This window comes from Solea senegalensis, linkage group LG5 (genome assembly GCF_019176455.1).
Source record: "Solea senegalensis isolate Sse05_10M linkage group LG5, IFAPA_SoseM_1, whole genome shotgun sequence".
NCBI classification, from domain to species: Eukaryota; Metazoa; Chordata; class Actinopteri; order Pleuronectiformes; family Soleidae; genus Solea; species Solea senegalensis.
Genome location: NC_058025.1, coordinates 27,455,928 through 27,482,502, shown reverse-complemented (window position 1 = coordinate 27,482,502; position 26,575 = coordinate 27,455,928). Strand labels below are relative to the sequence as shown.

At 41.4% G+C, this 26,575-nt stretch overlaps 1 protein-coding gene across 6 annotated transcripts in view; it reads left to right on the top strand.

The window, feature by feature from the left end:
- adgrd2 (adhesion G protein-coupled receptor D2) overlaps positions 1–26,575 on the top strand; it is a 65,507-nt gene that overhangs the window by 18,926 nt on the left and 20,006 nt on the right. For 3 of the 6 annotated variants that reach the window (XM_044026090.1, XM_044026091.1, XM_044026089.1), the window contains 2 exons: positions 11,229–11,344; positions 21,754–21,874. In XM_044026090.1, the coding sequence (XP_043882025.1) occupies positions 11,229–11,344; positions 21,754–21,874 (237 nt within the window). Of the gene's footprint in view, positions 1–8,087; positions 8,130–11,228; positions 11,345–11,559; positions 11,848–12,286; positions 12,648–21,753; positions 21,875–26,575 lie in introns of those variants that run through there. The other 3 variants (XR_006360434.1, XM_044026092.1, XR_006360436.1) reach the window with 3 other exon arrangements.

Genomic DNA, 26,575 nt, shown 5'->3' with positions numbered 1-26,575 from the left:
AACAATTAAACAACAAACAAAAATGCTATTCATAATGGATTAAAAAAGGGTTCTCGACCAGTACTACACAAGGCCAACTTTTTCACAACACAACACAACTCATTTGGGCTAATAGCATAGCAAATGTTTTATCACAATACTTGCAACTACACATTTTCAATTGGACATTTGAACATTTTTCTAAGGGGCCATCCACACGGAGACAGCGTTTTTGCCTCCCAGAGTGGGAAAGTGCCGGCCTTGCGTTTCCATGTAGATGGCGAATACGATGACGTCATATTACCAACTCTCTCTTGTGTTGTCATTCATTATTGTCCAGATTTTTACTGACTGATCCTTTCAGCTCAATAATCCCTTCTGGAAGGGGCAACCAGAACAAGTACGGCGAACAACTCGACTGTCTTATATATGCGCTTTAATAATATGTTAAAAGGCAACAGTGCTTTAATACCAATTATAACAATAAAGAGAATGATAGTTTTGCCTGCTAGAAAGTTCTACACCTCCCACTTGGCCTACTGATTCCTGAATCTAAGTAGGCCACTTAGATTCAAGTAGGCAACTAACTGAATTTTACCTTGCAAAAGTAATATTCACCCACAACTGGGTACATTAAGCTACATTCTTGGGTATGATTTCAATTCAAGATTCAAAGTGTTTATTGTCATATGCACAGTAAAGAAACACGTTTCCCTGTACAATGAAATTCTTACTTTGCTGTCCACTCAAAAACACCAGCATAAAGTAAAAAGTAAAAAGGAGATGCTTTTGTAAAAAAAAAAGTATAAATATACATAAGAAAAATATAAATATTACAAAGAGACTAAAATAACATATATGCATAAAATAAGTGTAAAAATAAGAACTGTACATAAAGTGAACACAGATTTAAAGTGGCATGTTTCAGGTTTTAAAGTGACAGTAACAGATTAAAGTGACAGTGTAACCAGGTGACAGGATTATTGTAGTCCCGTTCAGCTGTTGAGGATTCTGATGGCAGTGGGGTAAAAAGAGTTCTTTAGACGTGTTGTCCTGCATTTGGCACTCCTGTACCTCCGTCCTGAGGGCAGGAGTGTAAACAGTCCATGTTGTGGGTGGGTGCTGTCTTTGATGATGGTGGCAGCTCTCCTGTGGACTCTGCGGTGGTAGATGCTGTGCAGTGAGGGCAGTGGGGACCTGGTGATCCTCTCAGCTGTCTTTACCACTCTCTGCAGGCGTTTGCGGTCCATGGCTGTAGTGCTGCCGTACCACGCGCTGATGCAGTTGGTCAGACTGCTCTCCACGACACAGCTGTAGAAGTTGCTGAGGATCTTTGTCGACATGCCAAACTTCCTCAGCCTCCTCAGAAAATACAACCGTTGCTGTGCTTTCTTGAGCAGCTGTGTTGTGTTGGTGGTCCATGTGAAGTCCTCAGTGATGTGGACCCCGAGGTACTTAAAGCTGCTCACCCGCTCCACTTCAAGATCCCGGATAAACAGTGGTTGGTGAGGTCTCCTCTCCTTCCTCATGTCCACTATCATCTCCTTCGTCTTGTCTGTGTTTAGGGTGAGGTTGTTGTCCTCGCACCAAGAAACCAGACTGTCCACCTCCGTCCTGTAGGCCGCTTCGTCCGCCGCAGTGATGCATCCTATCACTGCAGTGTCGTCAGCAAACTTCAGGATGATGTTGTCTTTATGGGAGGCGACACAGTCATGTGTGAACAGGGTGTAGAGGATGGGGCTGAGGACACATCCTTGTGGAGTGCCAATGTTTGTGATGATGCTGGCTGATGTTTTATTGCCAATCCTGACAGTCTGGGGTCTGCCAGTCAGGAAGTCAAGGAGCCAGTCGCAGAGGGTGGGGTGAATGCCAAGGGTGGACAGCTTGTGGGTGAGTTTGTAGGGGATGACCGTGTTGAAGGCGGAACATGTATGAACATGTTATGTTGATGACATAGTGGCATCCTTTACCGAAACACACCACCAACCTCCTGACGTCTTGATCCTTTACCGAAACACACCACGTGATGGGGATCCATCCGGAAAACACCATGTTGTGGGGAATCAATTCCTGTTCCTCCACAGGTAACAGAAACACCAGCCTCCTGAAATCTCTGTGAAGGATGGTGGAGGGGCAGTTTTCCATTTCTTTGCCTTTCTTACTCTGTCCACTGGAAACTGGACTACTTTGGCATGTCCTCACTCTCACGTCTCATACTACGCCTTTCACATCAGGATGAGCTTCCATGACTCAACCGAGCCTAAACTGGACTCTCAGTGCATTCTGGTCAGCCAACCACACGAAGTCTCCCACTGTGACACGCGGGTGCGTGCCACTTCTGTCAAATGAAGAGGCCCGGGACCGCCAGTTGGCTCCACCGCTTCCAGAACATGACAACCTCAATCTGGACCACTCTCAGACGCACAACGGGGTGAGTCAGATACTCAAACCCTCAGGTGTCCCCGCTAGGTCCAGCACAGCCAAGCAGAAGTGAGTTGGGAGTGATGACTCCGACACTCTCGTCTTGTACCTGGGCTCTCTGCTGAATGGTCTTTTGTTTGACAGATTAGTGGCCAGGTAGAGGAGAGTCTGGAACTCCAGTGCTGTCAGGTTACTTTCCACCCCGATGTTGCTCAATGCTCTCCAAAGTGTACGGACCGCAGCTTCAGCTGCTCCATTTCAGTGAGGAGAGTCTGCTGGGTGAAACACCCATGTCCCAGCGGCAGCTGCTTTCTTTTGGACTTGATCCTTGTCGATGTTGCTTAGGAATTCGTAGAGTTCCTTGAACACTGGCGCCAACAAAGTTGGTCCCAAAGTTGGAGGGCGGTAACATATTGTGTCACAAAAACCCCATAGAGAATGTTTCTAGCCCTCGACCTACTAAAGTAAAAACTAAAGTAAATAAATCAATAACAAACAGAAGAGGAGTTAGACATTCTAACTTAATAAAGATGAATACCAACAATACAATAGAATAAAGTAATACCACTTTTAAATGTGGACTACTAAATATAAGGTCACTCTCCTCAAAATATGTTTTAATAAATGATCTAATTTCTGACAATTGTAATGATTTAGTCTGTGTAACTGCAACTTGGTTACAGTTACACAATATTACGTTAGTTTAAATGAGTCAACTCCACCCACTCATGCTAATACCTATATTCCTAGAAGCTCAAGCCGAGGAGGAGGTGTAGCAGCCATTTTTAATACTAGATTATTAATCAATCCCAAACCCTAACCAGGATATTCATCGTTTGAAAGCCTTATTCCTAATCTATCTCATCCTAGTTGGAAATCACAGAAACCAATTATGATAGTTACAGTTTATTGTCCACCTGCACCTTATTCAGAGATCCTATCAGAGTTCTCTAAGTTCTTATGCGAGTTAGTGCTTAAGACAGATAAAATCATATTTGTAGGGGATTTCAACATCCATGTAGATGTTGACCGTGATAGTCTTAGCTGCGCATTTAACTCGCTGTTGGAATCGATTGATTTGTTTCAACTCATTGCCTTAGTCACACCCTCGATCTTGTTTTAACTTATGGTATTGTTATTGATAACTTAAACATAGTTCCTCAAAACCCTCTCCTTACTGATCATTATTTACTCACATGAACTGCAATAACATAAATAAGAAATACAGCTACAGCCAGTGCCTGTGCGATAATAATATTAATACATTCAAAGAGACAGTGCAACCTTCATTTAACTCGGTGCCATATATCAGTACATCTGAAGGTGCCTTTTGTGATTTTACCCCCGCCCTCATAGATAACCTTATTGATAGTACAGCAGCCACACTGTGGACTACATTAGATTGCGTTGCCCCTCTGAAAAAGAAAGTGGTGAATCAGATGAGACGAGTATCATGGTTTAACGCCAATACATACTCGTGCTCTTAAACAGGCGTTACGTGGATTAGAAAGAAAATGGCGTTCCAATAACCTAGAGGATTTTTATATAGCCTGGAAAGATGGTTTTGTAACTTAAAAAAATCGCATTTTCTTCCTTCTTTTAGAGAAGTTAATAGAAGCCATCTCAAAGAGCTTGTCTTCTTGCACAAGGTAGCCCACCCCCAAAGCTTTGTTGTCTTACTTCCTTTGCTAGTTGGGCAACACCAGAGTCATTTGGTTGGGCTTTGCCTCGTCCTTCCTCCCACTTTGACCGGGCTTGAGGTAGAAGCCTCCTGCTTTCAGGATCTTTTCCACCCCCTCTAGGATCCTCCTCCAGTCAACCAGCTTCTCATGGTAGCTGGGTCTCTAAGAAGTGTAAGTGGGGTTTGGCTTGCTGGACTTCAAAAGCTCCACTCTTGTGAGTAATGACTTCTGGCCTTTCAGGAAAGGCAAGGATCTAGTTTGGAGTTAGCAGTGGTGTGGTTAGCAGCCAAGTCCTCCTGTGCTAAGCTCAGCTTTTCTTCTGGTGCCTTGAGGTCTTGACGCTGAGCAGAAACTTCTGACTCTTTCTGTTAGAAGTTTGACTGAAGCTTAGTGACTTGCTTCTCCTGATTTTGCACCAAGGTCTTCTGCAGCTCTGCAGTCTGGGTCTTTTCCTGACTCTTTGCTGTAGAATGCTGTACATTGTATGATGGCGCCGCCTGAGTGGCAGCCTGCTGCAGCAGCTCCATACTTTCTTCTAACTAGAAGTGAACTATGTGCACGTCTAGCGCTTTTTTATTGTTTATTTATGTTCAGTAATCGATCTGTGTACGTCTGGACGTGACGCTGGTGAGACTTTTGTTATTGTTTTCATTATGTTTTGGCGGACCTTTAAACTCCGTGACGGCGAACACGCTCAGACACGGTGCTGTTGTTTACACCCGGGATCAGCTGTTAGCGCTTAGCAACGCTAGGCTAATACCCGAGGAGAGACTGGACATCCCCGCAGAACTTCGGAGGAGACGGAGGGGATGCAGAGCCGGAGTTAAACGTTGTGAAAGGAGAAGACGGTACAAACCATGCCTTCCATCTGTTGTCATGGGGAATGTGTGGTCTCTCCAGAACAAGTCGGAAGAGTGGCGGCGCTAACAAGGCTACAGCAGGAGTACCAAGAGGGCAGTCTCATTCATTTCACGGAGACCTGGCTGACCGATCTCACCCCGGACTCACTGGTACAGCTGGATGGTTTTCAACTTGTGAGAGCCGACAGAGACACACGGGAGAGGTAAGAAGAAGGGTGGGGGATTGGCGATGTTTGTCAACAACAAGTGGTGCCACCCTGGACGCATTAACGTGAAGGAGCAACGGTGTACAAGGGACATTGAGTTATTAGCAGTTAGCATGCGGCCGTACTATCTGCTGAGGGAGTTTTCACATGTTATTGCTTTGACTGTGTACATCCCTCCCTCGGCCAATGCCGCTGCTGCCTGCGAGCTTCTACACGGTGTTGTGTCGCAGCTACAGACAGCCAACCCCCCAGCCTTTTTCATCATCTCTTGGGATTTTAACCACGTTTCCCTGTCTGCCACTCTCCCCAACTTTCAGCATTACGTGGACTGCCCCACCAGAGACAATAAAACCCTGGACCTGCTGTATGCAAACACAGCAGGTGCCTACACCTCCTCCTCCTCCCCCTCCCCCCGCTGGATCGTTCAGACCACAACCTTGTCCACCTCCGTCCTGTTTACACTCCCATGGTGAAACAACTTCCCCCCACCAAAAGAAGTGTGAAGCTGTGGTCTGAGGAGACGAGTGAAGTGCTCAGGAACTGTTTTGACACCACAAAATGGAAGGTGGTCTGTGACCCACAGGGTAATGGTGGCTTCATCAGTGTCCTGGGACGCTTCACAGATTACCTGAACTTCAGTGAGGAGACTTACGTGCCCACCAAGATGGTGTGGTGTTACTCCAACAACAAGCCCTGGGTGACTTCAGAAATGAGAGCTCTGCTGCTGGAAAAGAGGAGAGGCTTCAGATCTGGAGACCGAGAGGAACTGAGGAGAGTGCAGAGGGACCTGAGAAGGAAGACCAGGGAGTGCAAGGCCAACTACAGGAAGCAGATGGAAGACCACGTGCAGCAGAACAACGCGAAGGAGGTCTGGAGGGAACTTAAAGCCATGTTGGGGCAGAGCAAGGTCAGGACGAGGGACCTGCTCCTGAAGACAGAGACTGGGCCAACAACCTGAATCTGTTCTTCAATAGATTCAACGCCACTCACACCCCCTCCCCCTCCGGCCTTTGCACTGACTTGCAAAAACCCAGCTCCCCTTGTCTTCCTGTCCCCTCCCCTTCCCCGTCACCATCACCAACACCACTGGGTCCTTCACCATCACTCCCACCCTCACCCCCATCTGGTCTGCTATACAATCTGGAGTATAGGCAGACCATCATGGACTTTGTCAGCTGGTGCGAGCTAAATCACCTTCAAGTGAACGCCAGCAAGATGAAGGAAATGGTGGTCGACTTCAGCAAGAAACCCACAATCACTGCACCAGTGAACATCCAGGGACTGGACATCGAGAGGGTGAGGACATACAAGTACCCGGGTGTTCACCTAAACAACAAACTGGACTGGTCTGACAACTCTGACTCACTCTACAAGAGGGGACAGTGCCGTCTGTATCTCCTGCAGAGACTGTGTTCCTTTGGGGTGTGCAGGAAACTACTGAGGACATTCTATGACACTGTGGTCGTGTCAGTAGCCCTGTTTGCTGTGGTGTGTTGGGGAGGGGGGTGTTCTGTGCAGGACAAAAACAGACTGAACCAAATCATAAATAAAGCCGACTCGGTCTGTGGCTGTCCTTTGGACTTCATTCAGGTCATCCATGAGAGGAGGGCCCTGGCCAAACTATCGGCCATCATGGACAACACCTCACACCCTCTACACAAGACTGTTGGGGCCTTATGCAGCTCCTTCAGTCAGAGACTGATGCACCCTAAGTGCAGGACAGAGCGCCTCTGCAGGTCATTCATTCCTACTGCAGTACTCTACAACAGTGTATAAATAATATAACGATGTTTATGTCCCTGTTGTTATCATGTTTAATTTTTGGTCTGCCATAATGCCATGTTTACATTCATTGTATATTGTATATATAGAGAAACTGCACCTTATTACAAATGTATATCTATATTTATATATATATATGTAAATAATTTCTTACTTACTTGTATATTGTTTATTTGTTTGTTTATTATCTATAGTTGAGCTGCTGTAACACCGTTTTCTCTCCACTGTGAGATAAATAAAGTTATCTTATCTTATCTTAAGTCAGGCTGAAGCTTAGTGAGATGTTCTTGGCTTTGCACCAAGGTCTCTTGCAGCTTCGCAGTCTGGTTCTTTACAGAGTTCAGCTCCTTGCTAAGCGGAACCTAACCCTCAGTTTACTCTGTTCCTCTACCTTTTTGACATTGACTTCCTGTAACTCTGTCACTTGACCCTTCAGTTTCTTCTGCTCCACTTCAAAGGACTCTGTGGGACCTGCTTGTGCCTGGATACTTTCCCAATCAGCCTTCCTGTTCCCGGAGAACAGCTTATCAGTGTTATCTTTGCTTTGGTTTGGGCCCACTGAGAGCTGTCTCCTACCCCCGTGAATGTACCGAAGTTGCTGGTGGGCACAGTGGTCTTTCGTCCCATGCTGAAGTGGATGGGAGTAGTGTGAAGTCCTGGCATACTAGTGAGGGTTGGAGGTCGAGCAAAACTGACATTAGTTCTACGGTTAGGTTGTTGAGGCTGCGGAGGAGGGCTGGTAACACATCCAGTACTCTGCCTATCAACAGGCGGAGAGACAATAGCCGAGTGGGTGTGAACAGGTGGGGTGGTACTAGCACAGGTTCCTGGTCGGGTATAACACTATAACAAGTAATTTCAAGATTTCACTTAAGGGGGTTAAAAATAGTGTTGAAACACACACTGTCGATTGTTCTGGTCTGTGACTGTTTCTGTGTGTGTGTGTATCTCCAATTAGATGGATCTCACTCACACACAGAATTGCACATACTCGCTAGTCGCTTAAAAAAAAAGTCACCAGGGTCTGTGAAGTCGTTAAATATGCACATGGAAATGAAAGAACCGTGAACTAAACAAACAGACATTATTTCCATTTCTTCCCCTGGCTTGGTTCATTCTGTCTCTGTTATTATGTCTAATGTTTTGAGTCATTTCAGGGGGTTACGTGTGGACAGAGATATTTCCTGAAATGATGGGGGTGGAGTGGCTCAGTGATTAAGACCGGTACCCTGTGTGCGAAAGACATCATGGTCGCAATGGTTGCAAGTTCGACTTCACCCCTGGCTGATTGTACTCAATTCCATTGTAAGTCGATTTGGATAAAAGCATCTGCTAAATGACATGTAATGTAATGCCATCCTTACATGGAACTTTTAGAAAATGGCAAATAAAAACATTGTTTACGTTTTGTGCCGTTTCTATCTGGACATGACCTGTTTCATGTGAAACAGCAGGAAGCTGTAATCAGTGTTGAATGGTCAGCCTTGAGGGCCATGTCCAAGTGAGGGGGATCCAGTCCACCTTGACGGGGCTTTGAGTGGGACTTCATTTAAGATGCTGAGATTAACAATTGAGTAACACACACACACACACACATATTATATCCCTCTAATCCTCTTTCCTTTACAGAACAGAAAGCCTGAATCCATCCGCCATTCTCTCACTCTAAAATTAGTGTTAATCGTCTCACTCATTTTACTCATGACATATCTGATAATACACACCTTCCTACACATACAGCTGTTAGAATGACCCAGGCTGTGATGTCTTGGCGTGAACAGTTGTAGTAAAAGGTATAATAGAAGTGGTCCATAAGTCATTCACTAACCCACTCCCCTGTTCTCACCCAATTCTTGGAATAATACACTTACCATGTGCCTTTTTAGATCCTGACCACACTGTTTACATTCGGACATAACATGTCTTTTTATTTTTTTTATTAGAACTTTTGTGACGACTAATTATGTTGATTGAACATTTTTATTTAATTTTTTGTACCACTGATATTACTAACAATAAAAAGATACCACCTGTACAGTAAGATGGTGTGGATGTTTTTTTCTCATACTGGTAAATACATGATTGAAAAATCAGAGGATTCTCTCTGTTCTTCTTTCACAAATAAATATTTTTGTTTGCATTCTGTGATTGTAGCCAGCTTTGGATAGAGATTTTGTGAAGATTGTCAACCAGAAGGTCTATTTTTTCCTCAACAAAAATGTTATATGTTGTGCGACTACTGAGTGTATGACCTACTCAAGCAATAGTCACTGTTATCAAGGCTAAATGACTTATATATCTGAATGTGGAATACTACAGCGGTTTGTGTGTCAGGTGTACTTTTTACTTTTACATTTTCATTACATGTCATTTGTTCTCAGAGGCTTTGTTATATTTTTGAGTGCACGGTCGGCTTTTATTAATGGTTACGGGCGGATGTGGTATTGCATTAGACATATTGGCGGTCCGTTACGGTATGGCCGTATTACCCATGCAGGACTCAGCCCCAGCATCTAAAAGAGACACACACATCAAGCTTTCACTTGACTTCAATGTAAACCTGCTGGCGGGTCATTCTGACGCTTAGATTTGAACTCGGAAACAGTTTCTTCTACAGAAACCTGAAACTGTAATTACAAACATTTTAATTCAATATATTTGACCTATCATGACATACAACATTGAGTGAGCATGTCAACAAATATCACTTATGTACCAAACAGTAATATAATGGACATGTCATGGCGTTGTCGGGAATGGGACCCAAAAAACAGAACTCAGACAGCCAGGTTAAAACAGTAATATTCCCGCACCAGAGGTGCTAAGCAAATACCAAAAACGGGTTGACAAAAAGGTAACAAAAGGCGCCAGGGAAAAAGTCTGGGCTGAGTGGGTTTGGACACAAGACAAAAAAAAGCGAGGCAGCTGCCTGATAAAACTAAACCCAAAGTAACAACACAAAAACTTCTAGAGAATAAACAACAACCACAAACTAGTGGAACAACATTCATCCTGAGAAAATAGACAAAACACAAGCAAACTAAAGGATTTACACACACATACAAACTCGATCAACATAGGTGCTCCAACAGAGCCACACACACATTTTCCGGTAAATATATTGATAAGTTTGTGTATGTGGTTGTGTTATTATGTGCTGTCAGTTTGAAGTCTTCTCTAAATCTGCTTGTGTTGTGTGCCTTCACATACATGTTTTCTTAAGCTGAATTGCATTGTCAGGGCCACAGCAGCAGCATCCACTTTGTTTTATTGCACAGTAACACACAGATTGGCACCTGCTCTTGCACAAGCACCAGCATTGTTTTTATATTGCTCCACAGATCCACACTTACTGTACTTGAGTGGGCAAGCATGCCGAGGAATAGAGAAGCTGTTAGCAAAATGTAAAAAAAGTGGACGACTACACAAAGCTCCGAATAGCTATTGTGCTTCCACCTTTCCTCCATTAATCATCACATTAAATACATCACTTTGCGTGCAGTGTGGGAATGTCATATTGACTATATTGAAAAACAGTGAGAATTATGTACCGTGCATTCATTTATATTTGTATTTGTATATTTACATTTATATGATATGCACTCAAAATTACAAAATTATACACTGAGCCTCTTGTTTTGTCTAAATAGGCTGGAAACTGAAGTTTGACAACTTGTCTTGTCACTCTTCCACACCAAAGTCCATAGAGAAAATGTGTGTTTTTTCACAGGGACACTGGAGCTGCTGGTCAACTGCTGCTTGGTAAGTGTTTATAATTTAGGTCAATCTAAGAAAGGGATTTGCAATCACAAAATAATGGCTTTAATAATTTGACGTTAATGATGGAGGCAGTGGATCAACAGCTCCAAAGATCCAAAGCCATATACAATTGTTGATTTTCTCTATGGACATTGGTGCGGGAGAATGAGCGGTTTACAAATTGTGTCAGAAAGAGAAAAAGACAGAAAAAAGAGTCAGATGCTTTTAGACCTCTTTAGCTGGGGTCAGGGTTACAGACAAAACACAATTTAAATCAGTCAAACCAAACCACAGAAAAAGAAAATACTTGAAAACTTCCTTTATTTTCTGTGTGTTTTGCAGTCTGTCTTTTCTCAGTCAGCAAAGAATGAATTAGTAAATGAGTGAATAGTGTTTTCTGTGTTGTGATTTCCTTCTTTCTGAGCATGAGGGTAAATGCTTCCTCTGCACTGAAGCTGAAGGGGCAAGTTAATCTGTGGCAGCATGTCTCATGTTGACTTTAAGGAGGCCATGTTGATGGTGTTGTCCTCTGCCTGCAGGTCAATGCAGTCGTGCTGTGTCGGGTTGTCATGGTGACTGTTTCCAGTGCGCATCGCCGCGCTAAGATGCTCAGTCCAAGCTCGGCATCAAAGTTGCAGACCTTTGACCTCACCTGGTGAGATAAAATGTTTCCTCAGCCTTTCTCTCATGCACTCTCTCTTTCCTTCTGCTTTCTGTGCTCTTTTTCTCTCGTTCACTCACACACAGTTTTCATCACTTCTGAGGACATTACACTGAATTAAATCATTGGATTTACTCTAACCTTAACCATAACTACTACATATCATGTTTTCACCTTAAAGTAATAGTGTGTAGTATTTCTGGGGCTAGTTTATCATTTCACAGCTAACACAGTCATGAGCCGCTACTCCAAAGTCGCAACAATAAATAGCTCCAGCACCTGAATCTATGGCTGCAAAGAAAAGAAAACACGGTGCCCGGAAACATGTTTGTGTTGTCTTTACCGAGTGGAATCACTGATGAGGGACAAACGTTTTCCACTGAACAGGTAATTTCACATACGTATCTCAATGTTCTGTGTAATATTATATCTGTAACTAGAACACAGAGCAGTGTTTGTGTTTGTATTTCATGGGTATAGTTGCTAATGCACATTACGTGAACTGCTTCAACTTTGTTTGAATGGAAACATTGTAAACTCCTGAAATATTCTACTCTGACATAATAACATTAATGATTGTTGCTTTCGACCTAGTCTTGTATTCCAGGTGGGTCTGTGTATGTGAACAAACCCTCCACCACTTTAGCAGCTAATGTGGACTACGAGGATTTGTTACCCTGTTCTCTTTAGCTGGGGCCTCAAAGTCCCTTGAAATGGGTTACAGACAAAACAAAATTCTTATTCAAAATTCAAATCAGTCAAACCAAGCTACAGAAAAAAAAATCTCTTCTCTTTCATTTATGTGTTTATGTTTTATATTCAAGTATTTTATGTTGAATATCCTGTAAACAATGTCAGTTGAAATTTTAATTTGTTCCACTTGTTTAACAGCTACAGTTCTCTGAATATATCCTTTGGTTTATGTGCTGTTTACAGAAATGTTTGGGCAGATGAGGATACCCCTCACGTTCAAACATAAGATGATGTTGAGAAGGATGACAGCTCTGATGAGTAGCAGCTTCTACCGATCACAGTGTAAAGTATATTATCAGCCAGACTATAATCACTTTACAATCACAGTTAATAATAAATAAATTCATAACTGACAAAATGTTGTCTGAACTTCAGGTAAATAATGGCTGTTTTACACAACTGTACTAAACTATTCACCTGTTAAGACATGTTGTAGTTTATAGGCTACTCAGTATTACAATGACATAACAGTATAGAACATAATTGATCTGTGCATAAATATTTGTCATAATAACACATCAAACCTATGTTGTAGATTACACTGTTATTTACAGTATTAAGATGCAGAGATGTTAATGTTATATAAATACCTTTTTAAGTTCTGCTGTTATTGAACAGATCAGGTAATAAAATACATCATACATTATCAGTACAAATCTCTGTTACTTGTCTTCAGAGTGTGAGGGGCTTCTCTTCTCTCTCTTGTGTGGAGGCAGCCGCTCTCCTTCCCTCGCATGTTGCTTCTCTCCACACATGCAGACACACTGCTCTCTCTCTCTTTTATTCAGACTGAACCTTTACAGAAAAGTCAATTATCACTAGCTTTTTTTACACTTACTTTGATAATAGCAGTTAGTGATCACATGCTAACAAAATATGGAAAAATAAAAATATGTTTGTTATCGTACGCGGCTATGATCTAAAAAATCACAATATACACAAGTAAAAGTTGTACGTTTAAATGGGAACGTAGAAGGCAAAGATGGCATTTTGATCGGTGAAAGCCAGCGTAGTTCTCAAAAAGCGAGGGTTGAGCAGACAAGCATTACTTCGTTCAAAAAATGTACGTTGTGGGGACTTGCTTTTTGTCCCCATAAGAACAAATGCGCATAATGTGACTGCGTAAACAGACATAGGTCCCCACAACATAAGGAATACCTGGAAAACACACACAAAGACACAATTTCACAACAAAATATCTAATTTTAACCTTAAACTAAACATAATTCTAACCCTAACCCTAAAACCAAGTCTGAACTCTCAAAAATCACTTTTAAGGTGTGATGGCACCAAATTGTTCTCACTTTATACAAAATGTCCTTCCTGTGGTTTATCAGTTTTTTGGTACTCACAGAGTGGTATGTAGTACACACGCACGCACGCACACGCACACACACACACACACACACACACACACACACACACACGCACGTTTGGACCAGGTGTTAAAATGATAAGTCCTTACAACTCCCACAACAGGCTCATGAACCTTAACTCCCATTCTCTCTCTATTGACTATTGTACTCGCTCGACCTGAGGAGTCGTGTGTGTATGTGCATGTGAGAGAGAGAGGATGTGTGTGTGTTCTTGTATTTGTTACTTTAGAACAATCTCTGTCATTAACACTAACCAAAAGTGCTCATGGAGTCCAAAACCTGGTTCTAATGAAGCAGAACTGTAACGGGTATTGGCTGGACCCAATAGCAGTACAAACAAGCAGGTTTACTTTGACAGTCTTTATTTGACACTAAACAAATGAAACAGCAGAGTATAGCAGGTTAGCAGAGGGCCACAGGGTAGGCAGGAAATCTGGGACTCGTGAGCAGCTACAGACGAATAGCAGGAAAGCGGCAGGCAGAGCTTGTAGTCAGGGGCAGAAGGCAGGTGGGTGGGTTTACCGGGGCTGAGGCGTGAAGCAAAAGTCAGGGGCAGATCAGGTTGATACCAGGTAAGCAGTGCGGGAATGATCTGGCAAAGAGTGAGTGGAGAGCTGCATATATACTGGCTTGATTGGAGATGATGAGCAGGTGAGAGCAGCAGGTGGAAGCAGTTAGCTGATGAGGGGTGTGGCAAAGCAGCAGAGCAGGAGGGGCACAGAGCAGACTGTGACAAGAACATAATTAATGAGGAACTGGACTGGACTCATTTTTTCTGTGTGTATGGCTGCAGATTTCTTCTGCTAAGAAAGAAACGCTCATCTGGACATTTTTATTTAACTGAAAACACCATTCTCAAATAAAAATGTAGTCTTATGGATGTAGTGTAGTAAAGTCACTGTTGATGGTCATTGATACATAGTAGGGATGGGATACGACTATCACTTCACTTCTGATATGATACCGATATTGGAGCCTTGAGTATTGGCCGATACCGATATTGATCCGATATAATATCAGCATGAATCATATATACTTCAATGACTTATTTTGTAGTATGGAATGTTAGACTAGGCTTGATCAAGGGATATTACTTAAACAAAGAAGCAACAGTAGGTATGAGGAAAAACTGACCCATTTATTAACCAATGGGTTACATCAAATTTAACCTTCAGCATAAGAATATTGGATGTTTTTCCATGTTCATTTCATACAGTATATGGTTCATTTCATCAGGAGGAAAGTACCAAGTGCTCATGGGGGTGTTTTCAGAGCACCTGTGTTTCACACGTAACAGCGTGTCTTCAGAGAACACCCCCAAATAGTTTTCACTATTTTGGATTAGCCCAACCCACACAGTGAGTGACTCGTCCCGCAGGTAAACCCGGAGCCCGGGGACCAGCCCCACAGACATACTTAGGTCTGTGTGTGGAGCATCCGGACACATTTAAAACACACAAAGCTCTTGGCATGGCTGGTTTTTGGGGTATGATTAACAAACGGGGGCTGTTGAAAGTCGACAAGTGGTGCTGGTTTATGAATTAATGTTGGTTTAGCAGCCAACATTGACTGTGCGGCTTCATAGCCTCTGAGATTTCAGAGGTTAAAGAAAAATATTTAACCTCTGAAATATCAGTAGCACACACACGCTGTTGTGATCTATGGCAGGCACGGTGGACACGTGATCCACATGCATCCAATACGCAGAGGCCACATGATCACAACGGGCACTTCTGCATAGAAGAGCTGGAGCAGAATGGACTGTTGTATCCGAGTGCTTATATCAGAGATTTGAGAGGCATTCCGATATGATCCGATATGCGTTTTTTGGCTGATATAGGACCGATATTGATATCGTCCCGATCCGATATCAATATCGGATTATTTAAAATATGCACAGAACTTACATTTTATTTGTATAGTGCCAAATCACAACATATCTCAAGGCACTTTACATAGTAAGGCAAAAACCTTGACTATATTATAGGGATAAGAGAAACAGTTCACACAATGAACAAGCACTAGGCATCAGTGAAGAGCAAAAAAACTCCCTTTTAACAGGAAGAAATATCTGACAGACCCAAAAGTGTGCAGCCATCTGAGGTAGAAAGAAAAATGGAGGACAGAGGAGAGGTGGGGGACAGGAAAGGGGAAGATAAAGTGAAAGAGGGATGCAAGGTAGAGACTGAAGATAGAGATCAGGAGCAGATATATAGCAGTTGTGTCAGGTTATAGGCAAGGCAAGGTTATTTGTATTTCACTATTCATACACAGGGCAACTCAAAGTGCAGGGTTATAAAGTGCAAGGATATAGGTTAAGACAGGACCTTTCTGAATCAGTTCTGACATGTTTATAGAACTATGATGTCATTTATACATTCATACAGGCGGCAGCAGAGATTGTTTATAATATATATATATATATATATATATATATATATATATATATATATATATATATCAACTTTAACTGTAGTATAATACTACTACTACTACTACTAATAATAATAATAATAATAATACAATAATACTTCTGCCAGGGATAATAATAGCCTTGAAACTGGATTTGGATTTGGAGAGAGAGAGAAAGAGAGAGAGAGGACAAGAAGGAAAGGTACAAACTAGGGAGGGAAAGAACAAGATAAAGTCTTTTATACCCAGAGTGTGAGAGAGTGAGTGTGAGTGCACCACAGAATTCCCCCCAGCAAGAGATATCAAAAAGGAAGTGTAACTTTCAATACAGAGAGTGTGTCCACCTCCTGAACCGACACTGGAAGCTGGTTCCACAGGAGTGGAGCTTGGTAACTGAAGTCTCTGTGTTACGCTCTCTAATAAGAGCGGTTTAACTACTAAGAGGACCCGACAATGAGGGGAACGAGACGGCCAATGCAGCTGTGCCGGGAAAATGGCGAGAGCCCAGGGTGAGAGTCAGTGAGGAGGGGAATCCTGAATGGAACAGCCTCACAGTGGTGAATGGAGACAGGGGAAGTTCCAATGGCTCCTGATTGCGATAAAAGTTTGCGAAGCCTAGGAAACGCTTGAGCTGTTTACGAGTGGAAGGGGTGGGCCAGTCCCTTACGGTGCTGATCTTTGTGGGGTCAGGAGAGAGCTGGCTTCACTCAACGATGAAACCCAGAAAGGGAACGGGGACTCCTGATTGCTCATCAGGAGCAGGTGAGGAGGAGCCGCCGCAGGTGTTGCTGATCACCAGTGTCATTAGTGGAAGTAGGTCAGCCACGCCTCGTGCAGAGAAGGGAGAGAGAGAGAGAGCGCAGCACGGAGGAAAACCACAACAATAATAACGGTGGAGGAAAGTGGGATCGTGACACCCATTCTACTCTTAGAGACTCTGGGAACCACAAGTATGGCTGCATTTTGTGTGCTGTTGGGATTATATGGTAAAACTAGGTTATTAAGGTATAATGGGCCTGATCATTAAATGCTTTGTACGTGAGGAGGAGGATTTTAAATTGGATTCTAAAATGTACAGGAGCCAGTGTAGAGAAGCTAACACTGGAGTTATATGGTCTCTCTTTCTAGTTCCTAGTCAGAACTCGTGCTGCAGCACTGGAGGGTTTTAACAGACTTATTGGAACATTCTGATAGTAATGAATTACTTTAGTCCAAGCTAGATGTAACAAAAGCATGAACTAGTTTTTCAGCGTTCTTTAAGGAGAAAATGTTTTTCTCCTTATTTCCATAATGTTCCGCAGGCTGAAGAAGGCTGTTCTGGAAATCAGCTTTATGTGTGAGTCAAATGACAAATCCTGGTCAAAAACTCCAAGGTTCCCGACAGTGGAACTGGAAGCCATGGTGATATCATCTAAAGTGGTAATGTGATCAGAAAGTTTTTCTCTCATGCAGAAAGAGAAAGAGAGTAACAGAAAACAAGGAAAAAGTGGGCTTAACCATCTCCCCACCCCAGATGTGGCGATATTTGACATTATACATACAATAATATGTGTACAGTAGACTTAATGAAATAAGGTTGATGTAGAGATCTTGGCTTTGGCCTGTGAGAATATTGGTTTCAGACATTTCTGCCTACTGCACACTCTCCCACACCAAAGCCCACAGAGAATATTTGTGTTTTTCACACAGGAGCAGCTGGTCGACTGCTGCCTCATTTGGTAAGTTTGTGTTGTTTAGCTAATGCTAACAAAGGCATTTCAAACACTATTATAACAAAACTTACCAATGGAGGCAGCAGTAAATCACCAGCTCTTATATCCCAGTGATGTAAAATTGCTAATTATGTCTATGGACATTGTTGCAGAAGGGTAGCAGTTCACAGACTTCAGTAATCCAGTCAGAAATGACATCTAATAATAAGAAAATGCAGCAAACATTTCTTATATGAGGTGAACCTTTATAAGTTGTGAAAATGCCCTTGTGTCCCTACGAATAGCCATGCTTAGATAGTGAGTATGTCTGAACTATCCTCTACTACTTGATACAACTTCAACTACAAGTGATAGAAAAGTAAGCACTGAAAAAATACACTGCCAGAAGTGACACATAGGTGACTATTGGTTTCATTCACCTCTACAATGGCTTCACTCTCCAAAACTTTAGACTACATCTATTATTTATATTCAGTTGGTGGTTTGAGTCAAAATACACAGTGTGTGTCTATGATAGTGAAGAAAGGAATTGTCCACCAATTTGGCACATGTATTATTATTTTTTTAATAGAAAATTGTGTTGCTCTGTGGTTGAGTGGAATACAATTTTAAACTAAGTATGACAAATACATACCCAATATTTGAAAGAAAACTTGAAATGTTTGTTTTACATATTGTACGACAGCCAGTTACCGTTGGAATAGAAATCACAATTTCCATCCTCATTTTGTTTGGGGCTGTTTATGTTGCTATGGTGACAGTATTTTCTGCTACAACAACATTCACTTGCAAGTGTCATTTCAAGGAGCAGAGCCACATATGCTTACTGTGGTACTGCAGAAGGATTTCTATGAAAACATATACATGTGCATTGACATGAAAGGGCTGGTTCACCTATATTAGCAAAGAACACATTGACAAGCCATAGACCTCGGTGTGAGCAGATTTCTATGGGATGAATGCTCCTGGTGAAAAGCATTGACAGCCAGGTCTTTGGAGGGTCCACAGCAGTGCCAACAACTGATTTTAGACGTGATGCTGATTTTATTTTCACAACAGAAACCTTCATTCTATCATTCTATTCAAAAATGACTTCAACGCATTACTTTTGTGAGACGTAGCATTAATTTAGGTTAATGTACTTCCATGGGAACTGAAAACAAACAGTAATGGAATTGTAGAGTTTAATTTTGGCATTGGCCTTAAATGTAAAGACATTGATTAATTTTTTGCCAGTAAACACTGTTTTCATAAAAGTGCGAGGCATTTGAAAAGACAATACTACTCTGTGTTGTTACAGGGTTGACTTATTTATTCATTAATGTTCTACCACTTTATTCTCCACATGGGGGGTTCCTAGAGCCAATCACAGCTGACATAGACATAGCGAAAAGCGGGGTCACTCCCTGGACATGACACCAGTCCATCACAAGGTTAGCATACAAATATTCACTCTTACGTTGACACTACAGTCATTAGAGTGTCCATTTACATCGGCGGACATTATGTTACTGAACTAACTATATGCGATCACATCGTGTGATGTGGAGGATAAAGCAGTGAAGGAATGAATTCATTCTTTGGCCACCATGTCTCCATTTACATGCATAATGTTGTTTTTTAGAAACCCTTTCTCTTAGAGGTGATGGTGGTCATGTCCCTTCCAGGGCTCCATACATGCACTTGTATTATAGTTGAGTAGTAGCAAAATTGTCCTCTACAAATCATCCAAAACTATCTGTAATTAGATACCACAGGAGGAAAGTGAGAAATTAGGTTTGCATAACAAAAAAAAATGCTTTGAATGTGTTGAATACCTCCTGTGATTAGATGATTCACCCTGACGCTACATGCACAGCATAACATCATCTAAACCTACAATCTGAGGATTGTAAGTAAATGGAGTATAAGAAGTCTATGGTGCATTATTCTGTCAGTACTGTGCTCTTTCAGAGGTTAATACACAGGTCAGTACAGTAGAATTAGTAGGTGTCATTAATATGTCTTATGGCTGAAGAGAGACCACAATCTCTTTTCATATTCAGGTAAAAAAAAGTCCTTCAACCCAACATCCAGAATTTCTTTTCACATATTTGTCTTAGTCTGATGAAAATTCCACAGTGCCTTCTCCCCTCTCACCATGTCTCTTCATTCACTCACAAACACACTGAAAGTAAAATGTCTGCCGCAGCTCAAGAGTGTGATGTGAATTCAGGAGATTAGAGAGAAAACGACTTTCAAAAATAAAAGGGAAGAGCCTTCTCTTCCTTTTTATTTTGAGTGCCGGCTTTGTCCTTGCAGACACAGTGGAATCTGAAAACTCAATCTCTCTGCCCAGGTGCAGTGGTGTGACAACAATGGTGCTTTGAACAAAGGCAACCTTTTCTGCCTTGCCCCATGAAATGGTTATTGGCTGTATAAGCACCAGGATCATTCAGAGCATGATTGCAAAGTAACAGGAGTGTGACTGTTGTAGGCAGTAAAATCTATAGCTGTGCAGAGATGTTTGGTGTGGATTCAAAGAGGAAATATTCAATAAATGTTATTGAAATACCTTGAAAACTTCACTTCAGTGTGTCCTTCTCTACCTATACTGGCATTTCTCACTTCTCAAAACACTGTGTGAAGTTTGGTTTCAGCAAATGTTTCTCAGATTTTTCGAGCATCAGTTAAATTCATGCACATTCTATATATCTGAGGAAGTGGCAGATCTGAACCTGTTTCAATAAATCAGTGATAACTGCCAGGCTTTGATGGTGCATTTGTAGCCTGTTTGAACCCAGCCGAGTCTGCCAGTGATTTTATTTCGCTCTGCAAACACGTCTGAAAAGGACACCGTATCGGCCAACTTCAAAATCTCCTAAAAAAAAGGTGAACTTATTCCAAACGCCTGGTGCGCTAGAGGCAGATTCATGCGATGACACCAGAGAAGCAACATTCTAGCAACTTTTGTCCGACACGGTGGCCACCGAATAACATCTGTCAGCAGCTAACTGGGTGAGGGGCTGCTGCTTGTAAGGGGCTTCACGGCAGTGTATCACTTAGTGATTGTTGTAATATATTTCCAACATATATACATTTGCCTATATTACAGATGAACTGACTTGATTTTATCAACTTGAATGGGGTTTGAACATAGGATATGTTGTGTTTTATGAAGCTTGTCATGTCATATCATGATCTGGCACCAATAACTTACCTGCATCCTCTCTCTGCCTTTTCAACACCACCCTTGCTATTTTTACCATCCATGATCTTGTGGACGTGGCATATGAACCAACTGTTACCACAGAGCATAGAGAGCAACAAAGCAGTAGTTCTGTATCTACCAGATACGGTTCTGTAATTGAGTTTGCTGCAGGTTTGCCACAGAGCATACCTGCAGCAACCTAAATAATGGAACCATTGCATTTCCAGTCGGACAGCGATAACTTCAGAGAGAGACAGAGAAATATAGCATGAGCTATTTGCCACTGTATGTTATTTGTCACATTACATGTTTCAATAGCCAACAATGAACAAACAAAACATCTTGTTAACTGAGGGCTACATACAGTATACATTCTCCAGCACACTTGGGAGGGAAGGGTGAAGTGAGGGATATTCAATATTGCTGCATACAACTTTAATTATAAATTAAACTAAAAATACTCTACCGTCCACTGTTTGGTTATGTTGGCCTGTTAAAATGATGGGGCGAGAGATGATGAAGATGACAGTGATGATGATAATTGTAATGAATGTTATTGATTTTTTAAATGCTCCTGGTTTCTATCTCATCTCTATCTTCTTATCTCATTTCCACTCTTCTTTTCAACCTCCTCTCCTTCACTAACCTCCTTCCCCTCCCCCTCCTTTCTCTTCTCTCTTCTACCCCAATTGGTCAAGGCAGGTGTTCGCTTTGAGTCTGGTTCTGTCAGAGATTTCTTCCTGTTAAAAGGGAGGGATTTGTTTTTGAAAGCTTCAAGCTCATTGTGCTCCTGTTGGGATTCTCTGTAATAATTGTAAGGTACTGACCTTGCACTGGTTATATAAATAAAACTGAACTGAATGTCATCATACTTTCTTTAATATGACATGAATATTTAAAGATACATATCTTGCTGCATATACATTCTGCTTCATGTGTGTGATATGTTCATGTTTGCAGGGCTGTGACTCGTCCTGTGCTCATCCTGCTTCCTGTGCTGGGTCTCACCTGGCTGTGTGGAGTGTTGGTCCATCTGTCTGTTGTTGTTGCCTATGTTTTCATCGCCCTTAACGCCTTCCAGGTAAATAAACATACTTTTTTTTCACTATCACTAACCAGTGTGTGTGCAAATAAAACAAATTCTAATGATGGTATTGCTGTTGGACATTAAAATCAGTGTGACAGTGGTATACATTTAAAGTAGTGGTGTTGGGCAATTTATTTATATATTTAGTTTGTTGTCATTGGACTGGTTTTGTCACATAGACCTGGTAATCCTCCTGGATTTCTCATTACTTTCCTGTGTAACACATTTTTATTTTTTTCGTTTAATTATCATCTAATTAATCCTCTCTTTTGCATTTATCCAGCTGCTGATTTAGTAAATATCCACGGAATAAAATTAATCTGAATGAATAAGCTTAGTTTGGGTAATAATTAGGGATGTCCCGATACAACTTTTTCACTTCCGATATGATACAGATATTGCAGCCTTGAGTATTGGCCGATGCTGATATTGATCCGATACAATATCAGCACAATTCATACATACTTTATTGACTTATTTTGTAGTGTGGAATGTTAGAATAGGCTTGATCAAGTGATATTACTTTAACAGACTCACCTCAGGATGAAATGCAGCCTTAGGAGGTCACAAGCCAGTGTCTTTTTGAGCTGGTCCCAAGCAGAGGGACAGATGGTGGTAGACTTTGCCAAAAGGATGGATTTAGTGAATACTTTTTTCCAGAAGAGGCATGAGCATAGGGTGACTTACAAGAGTGGAGGTAGGAGCACACAGGTAGACTACATCTTGTATAGATGATGTAATCTGAAGGAGATCAGTGACTGCAAAGTAGTGGTGGGTGAGAGTGTAGCAAGTCAGCATAGGATGGTGGTTTGTAGGATGAATCTGGTGACAAGGAAGACGAAGAGGACAAAGGCAGAAAAAAGGACAAAGTGGAGGAAGCTGAAAAGAGAGGACAGTTCTATGATTTTCAGGGAGGAGTTGAGAAAGAATCTGGGTGGTCAGGGAGAGCTCCCAGATGACTGGACAACTACAGCTAATGTAACCAGGGAGACAGGTAGGAGAGTACTTGGTGTGTCGTCTGGAAGGAAAGTAGATAAGGAGACTTGGTGGTGGAATGGGGAAATGCAGGAGTATATAAAGAGAAAGAGGTTAGCAAAGAAAAAGTGGGACACTGAGGAGACTGAAGAGAGCAGACAGGAGTACAGGGAGATGCAGCACAAGGTAAAGGTAGAGGTGGCAAAGGCCAAACAAAGGGTGTATGATGACTGGTATGCTAGGCTGGAAAGTAAGGAGGGAGAGAATGATTTATACAGGTTGGCAAAAGAGAGAGATAGAGATGGGAAAGACGTCCAGCAGGTTCGGGTGATTAAGGATAGAGAGGGACATGTGTTGACAGGTGACAGAAGTAATGGGAAGATGGAAAGAGTACTTTGAAGAGCTAATGAAAGAGAGCAAAGGGTAGAAGAGGTAACTACTGTGAACCATGAAGTAGCAGAGATTAGTAAAGATGAAGTGAGGGGGGCATTGAAGAGGATGAAGAATGGAAAGGCAGTTGGTCCTGATGATATACCTGTGGAGGTATGGAAGTGTCTTGGAGAGGAGGCAGTTGAGTTTCTGTTTAAACTATCCAACAGGATCTTGTGAGGGGAGGAGAGTGAGGGGATGCCTGAGGAATGGAGAAGAAGTGTGATGGTGCCCATTTTTAAGAATAAGGGAGATGTTCAGAATTGCAGTAACTATGGATAACGGCCCTTTATTTATTTTTTATATCAGGAGCTGTGTCAGCTCTACTTCATGTTTTTACATAGCCCCACAATGGACAAACTATAGATGTGTTGATGGCTAAAGGCTAATGTTTTGTTTCTATGGTGCTTTGGTCATTTATGTGTTGTATATCTGGGTTTTAACATAACGTTACTTCAGACTGCATCCAGGAAACTAAGAGCCGCATGGTGCAAGTAACAGCAGCAGTTGTGTTTGGAATATGGGGGCATTTGTTTAGAGATGGCATGATAAGCAGTATTGGTTGAACGTAATGAACGTACAGTTTTATTTTTAAGAAAACAACATTTTTTGTGGGCATTTCTTGCCGTTTTCAGCTGTAATTCAAATGTTTGCAGTCATCTCACGTTTTTAGCACTATGTAGGTGCTGTGCCTCTGCACATCTCCATCAGTCTTGACAGAAAAGTAAGGAATGCCACCAGGTGACATGAGACCTAAGAAACACAGAGAGAAAGAGACTTGTGTGGAGTGGAGCTGATAGACTTCATCAGAATTGTGTGAACTAATTTGGTTGAATGTAATATATAATATACATATATACATATATACTCTGACATAAGATTCAGCTATTCATCACTTGTGTATTATTTTTCAAATGCCCCAACTGAATGAAGGGTGAACGTCAATGTCTGGCTCTAAATAATTTGAAATGTAGAATTCTTTTTTTTTGTGTGTGTTTATTTGTACCATAAAATAAAAGCTACAAAAATGATTAGTAGCCTTGGCTGCTAAATGGTATTGTGAAGAATATTAGGAGGGTTAGGGTTAGGTTAATGTTACTGAATTTGTTTTTGAAACATGGAAAACATTGGGTGTCTGCTTTTGCAGCCTTGTGTACAAACCTGACACCAACACCACTAGGTGAAATTTAATTTGACACTTCAAATCCCACAAAAGAAGGGAAGTCATTCAGTTGCTATTTTAAGCCAACGCTTAAAGCCCACATCTTGGTGGGTCAAAGCTGGTTATGCTAAGTGTGCAAAACGTGTTGTTTTTTTTGCCTAATATTTGAAAATAATTTCCATGGATTAATGTAGGCCTAAAATTGACTTTTTTTTTTTACATTACAGGCTCTGTAGTTTGATTGATTTTCATTTTATTAATGTTAATTTTATATATTTTTTTATAAACAATACAGTTGTATTGGGACTATGAAGCAATCCTGTTATTGTATGAGTAATGCAGTGTTTCTGTTACTGATAAAACTCTACCAGCTCAAAATGACAAATGTCCTGACAAATGAAGGTCAATGTGAGTCCTTAAAAGTATAGCTGCGTGAACCTGTGTGTGTGTGCCACATCGACCTCTAGCATTCCTCCCCTGATAACACACAGCACTCACTTCCTCTCTCTCACACACCCTTCTCTTACTACACCCTTCTCTTTATACAGTTATGTTTTACCATCCACTCATTCTTCATTCTTCATTCTTCTTTTTTCTTTTTTCTTTTTTCTTTCTTCTTTCTCCTCTCTCTCTCTCTCTCTCTCGCTGTAATTACAAACAGTTTAATTCAATATATTTGACCTATCATGACGATATATAATCGACATGTCATTGCGTCGCAGGGAATGGGACCCAAAAAACAGAACTCAGACAGCCTGGTTAAAACGGTCAATATTCCCGCACCAGAGGTGCTAAGCAAATAACAAAAACAGGTTGACAAAAAGGTAACAAAAAGCGCCAGGGAAAAAGTCTGGGCTGAGTGGGTTTGGACACAAGAGGAAAAAAAGCGAGGCAGCTGCCTGATAAAATTAAACCCAAAGTAACAACACAAAAAAGTCTAGAGAATAAACAGCGATCACAAATACTTCTCTCTCTTTCTCTCTCTCTCAGTATAGGTATGTCATTTCCCTGCTCACCCCTCCATGCTCTTATGCAGAATTTAATGAATCAAAACAGGTTAGCCCCTGGGTGACCCCTAGAGAGCTGCTTGTTAATTTAGATTTACTGCCAGTGTCCAGCTGAGGGCAGATAACACTACAGTAGGAGTTCCTTATGCAGTTAAGAGGGTGACTCTGTGGGCCAGCTTGATATCATACACACTGTAAAAACTAACATATAGAATTTACCCAATAAATCTGAGGTAACAATTTGCATCTACTTTTTTTGGGTAGATTTAATTCCATATTTTGAGTATAAAATAACTGAAATAAAAAACTATGGACTACTAAAATAAATTGGGTTATATTTATCTAACATTTCTTTATATATTTAACAACTACTTACTCAATAAAATTGGGTAAATTTAACTATTGATTGCAAAGTAGGTTATACCTAAAAATTACTATTCAAAGTTAATTAATAGCATTTAGTAACTATTGCTTATTGAGAGAAGGTAAGATTTACCCCAAATAATTACTATTCAAAAATAATTAATATCAGTTGGCTACCATTACTTATTCAGAGAATTTAAGATTACCCCCAAAAAACCTTTCAGATGGTGATCATAAATGATTTTATTCCATGAAATATTGAATTTCTCAGTTTAATATAAACTAAACACAATAACATAAACTAAAGTAATACAAACTCAAGTAAGTTATTATTAACTTCTACATCACTGAACAGATGTAAAAAAGCAGAGTGGAAAATGGAATAAATAACTAAACAAATGAGCGCCCCAACAATGGACACTGTACTTTCATGGAAGGCTATTAACTCACAGGCTGGTGTCAAGGAACTGCAGCTGAAAAAGGTTTGTTTGTGTTTGTGTGTGTGTGTCTGTGTGTGTGTGTGCGTGTGTGTATATAAAAGTGGTAATGGGGAGGTTCAAGCCTGTTAACAGACCAGCAGTTGCTAGGCGAGACCCCTGACAGTCTGGAGAATCAGTATGTGAATGTGGTGAGTGTCTGTGGGGGGGGTTTGGCGGTGGCGGTGTGGGGGGTTTGACAGAGCAGCAGAAGAGATGAAGAGATGAAAAATAAAAATGACAAACCTTCACAACTCCATCTAGCTGTTTTTGGACAAAAGAT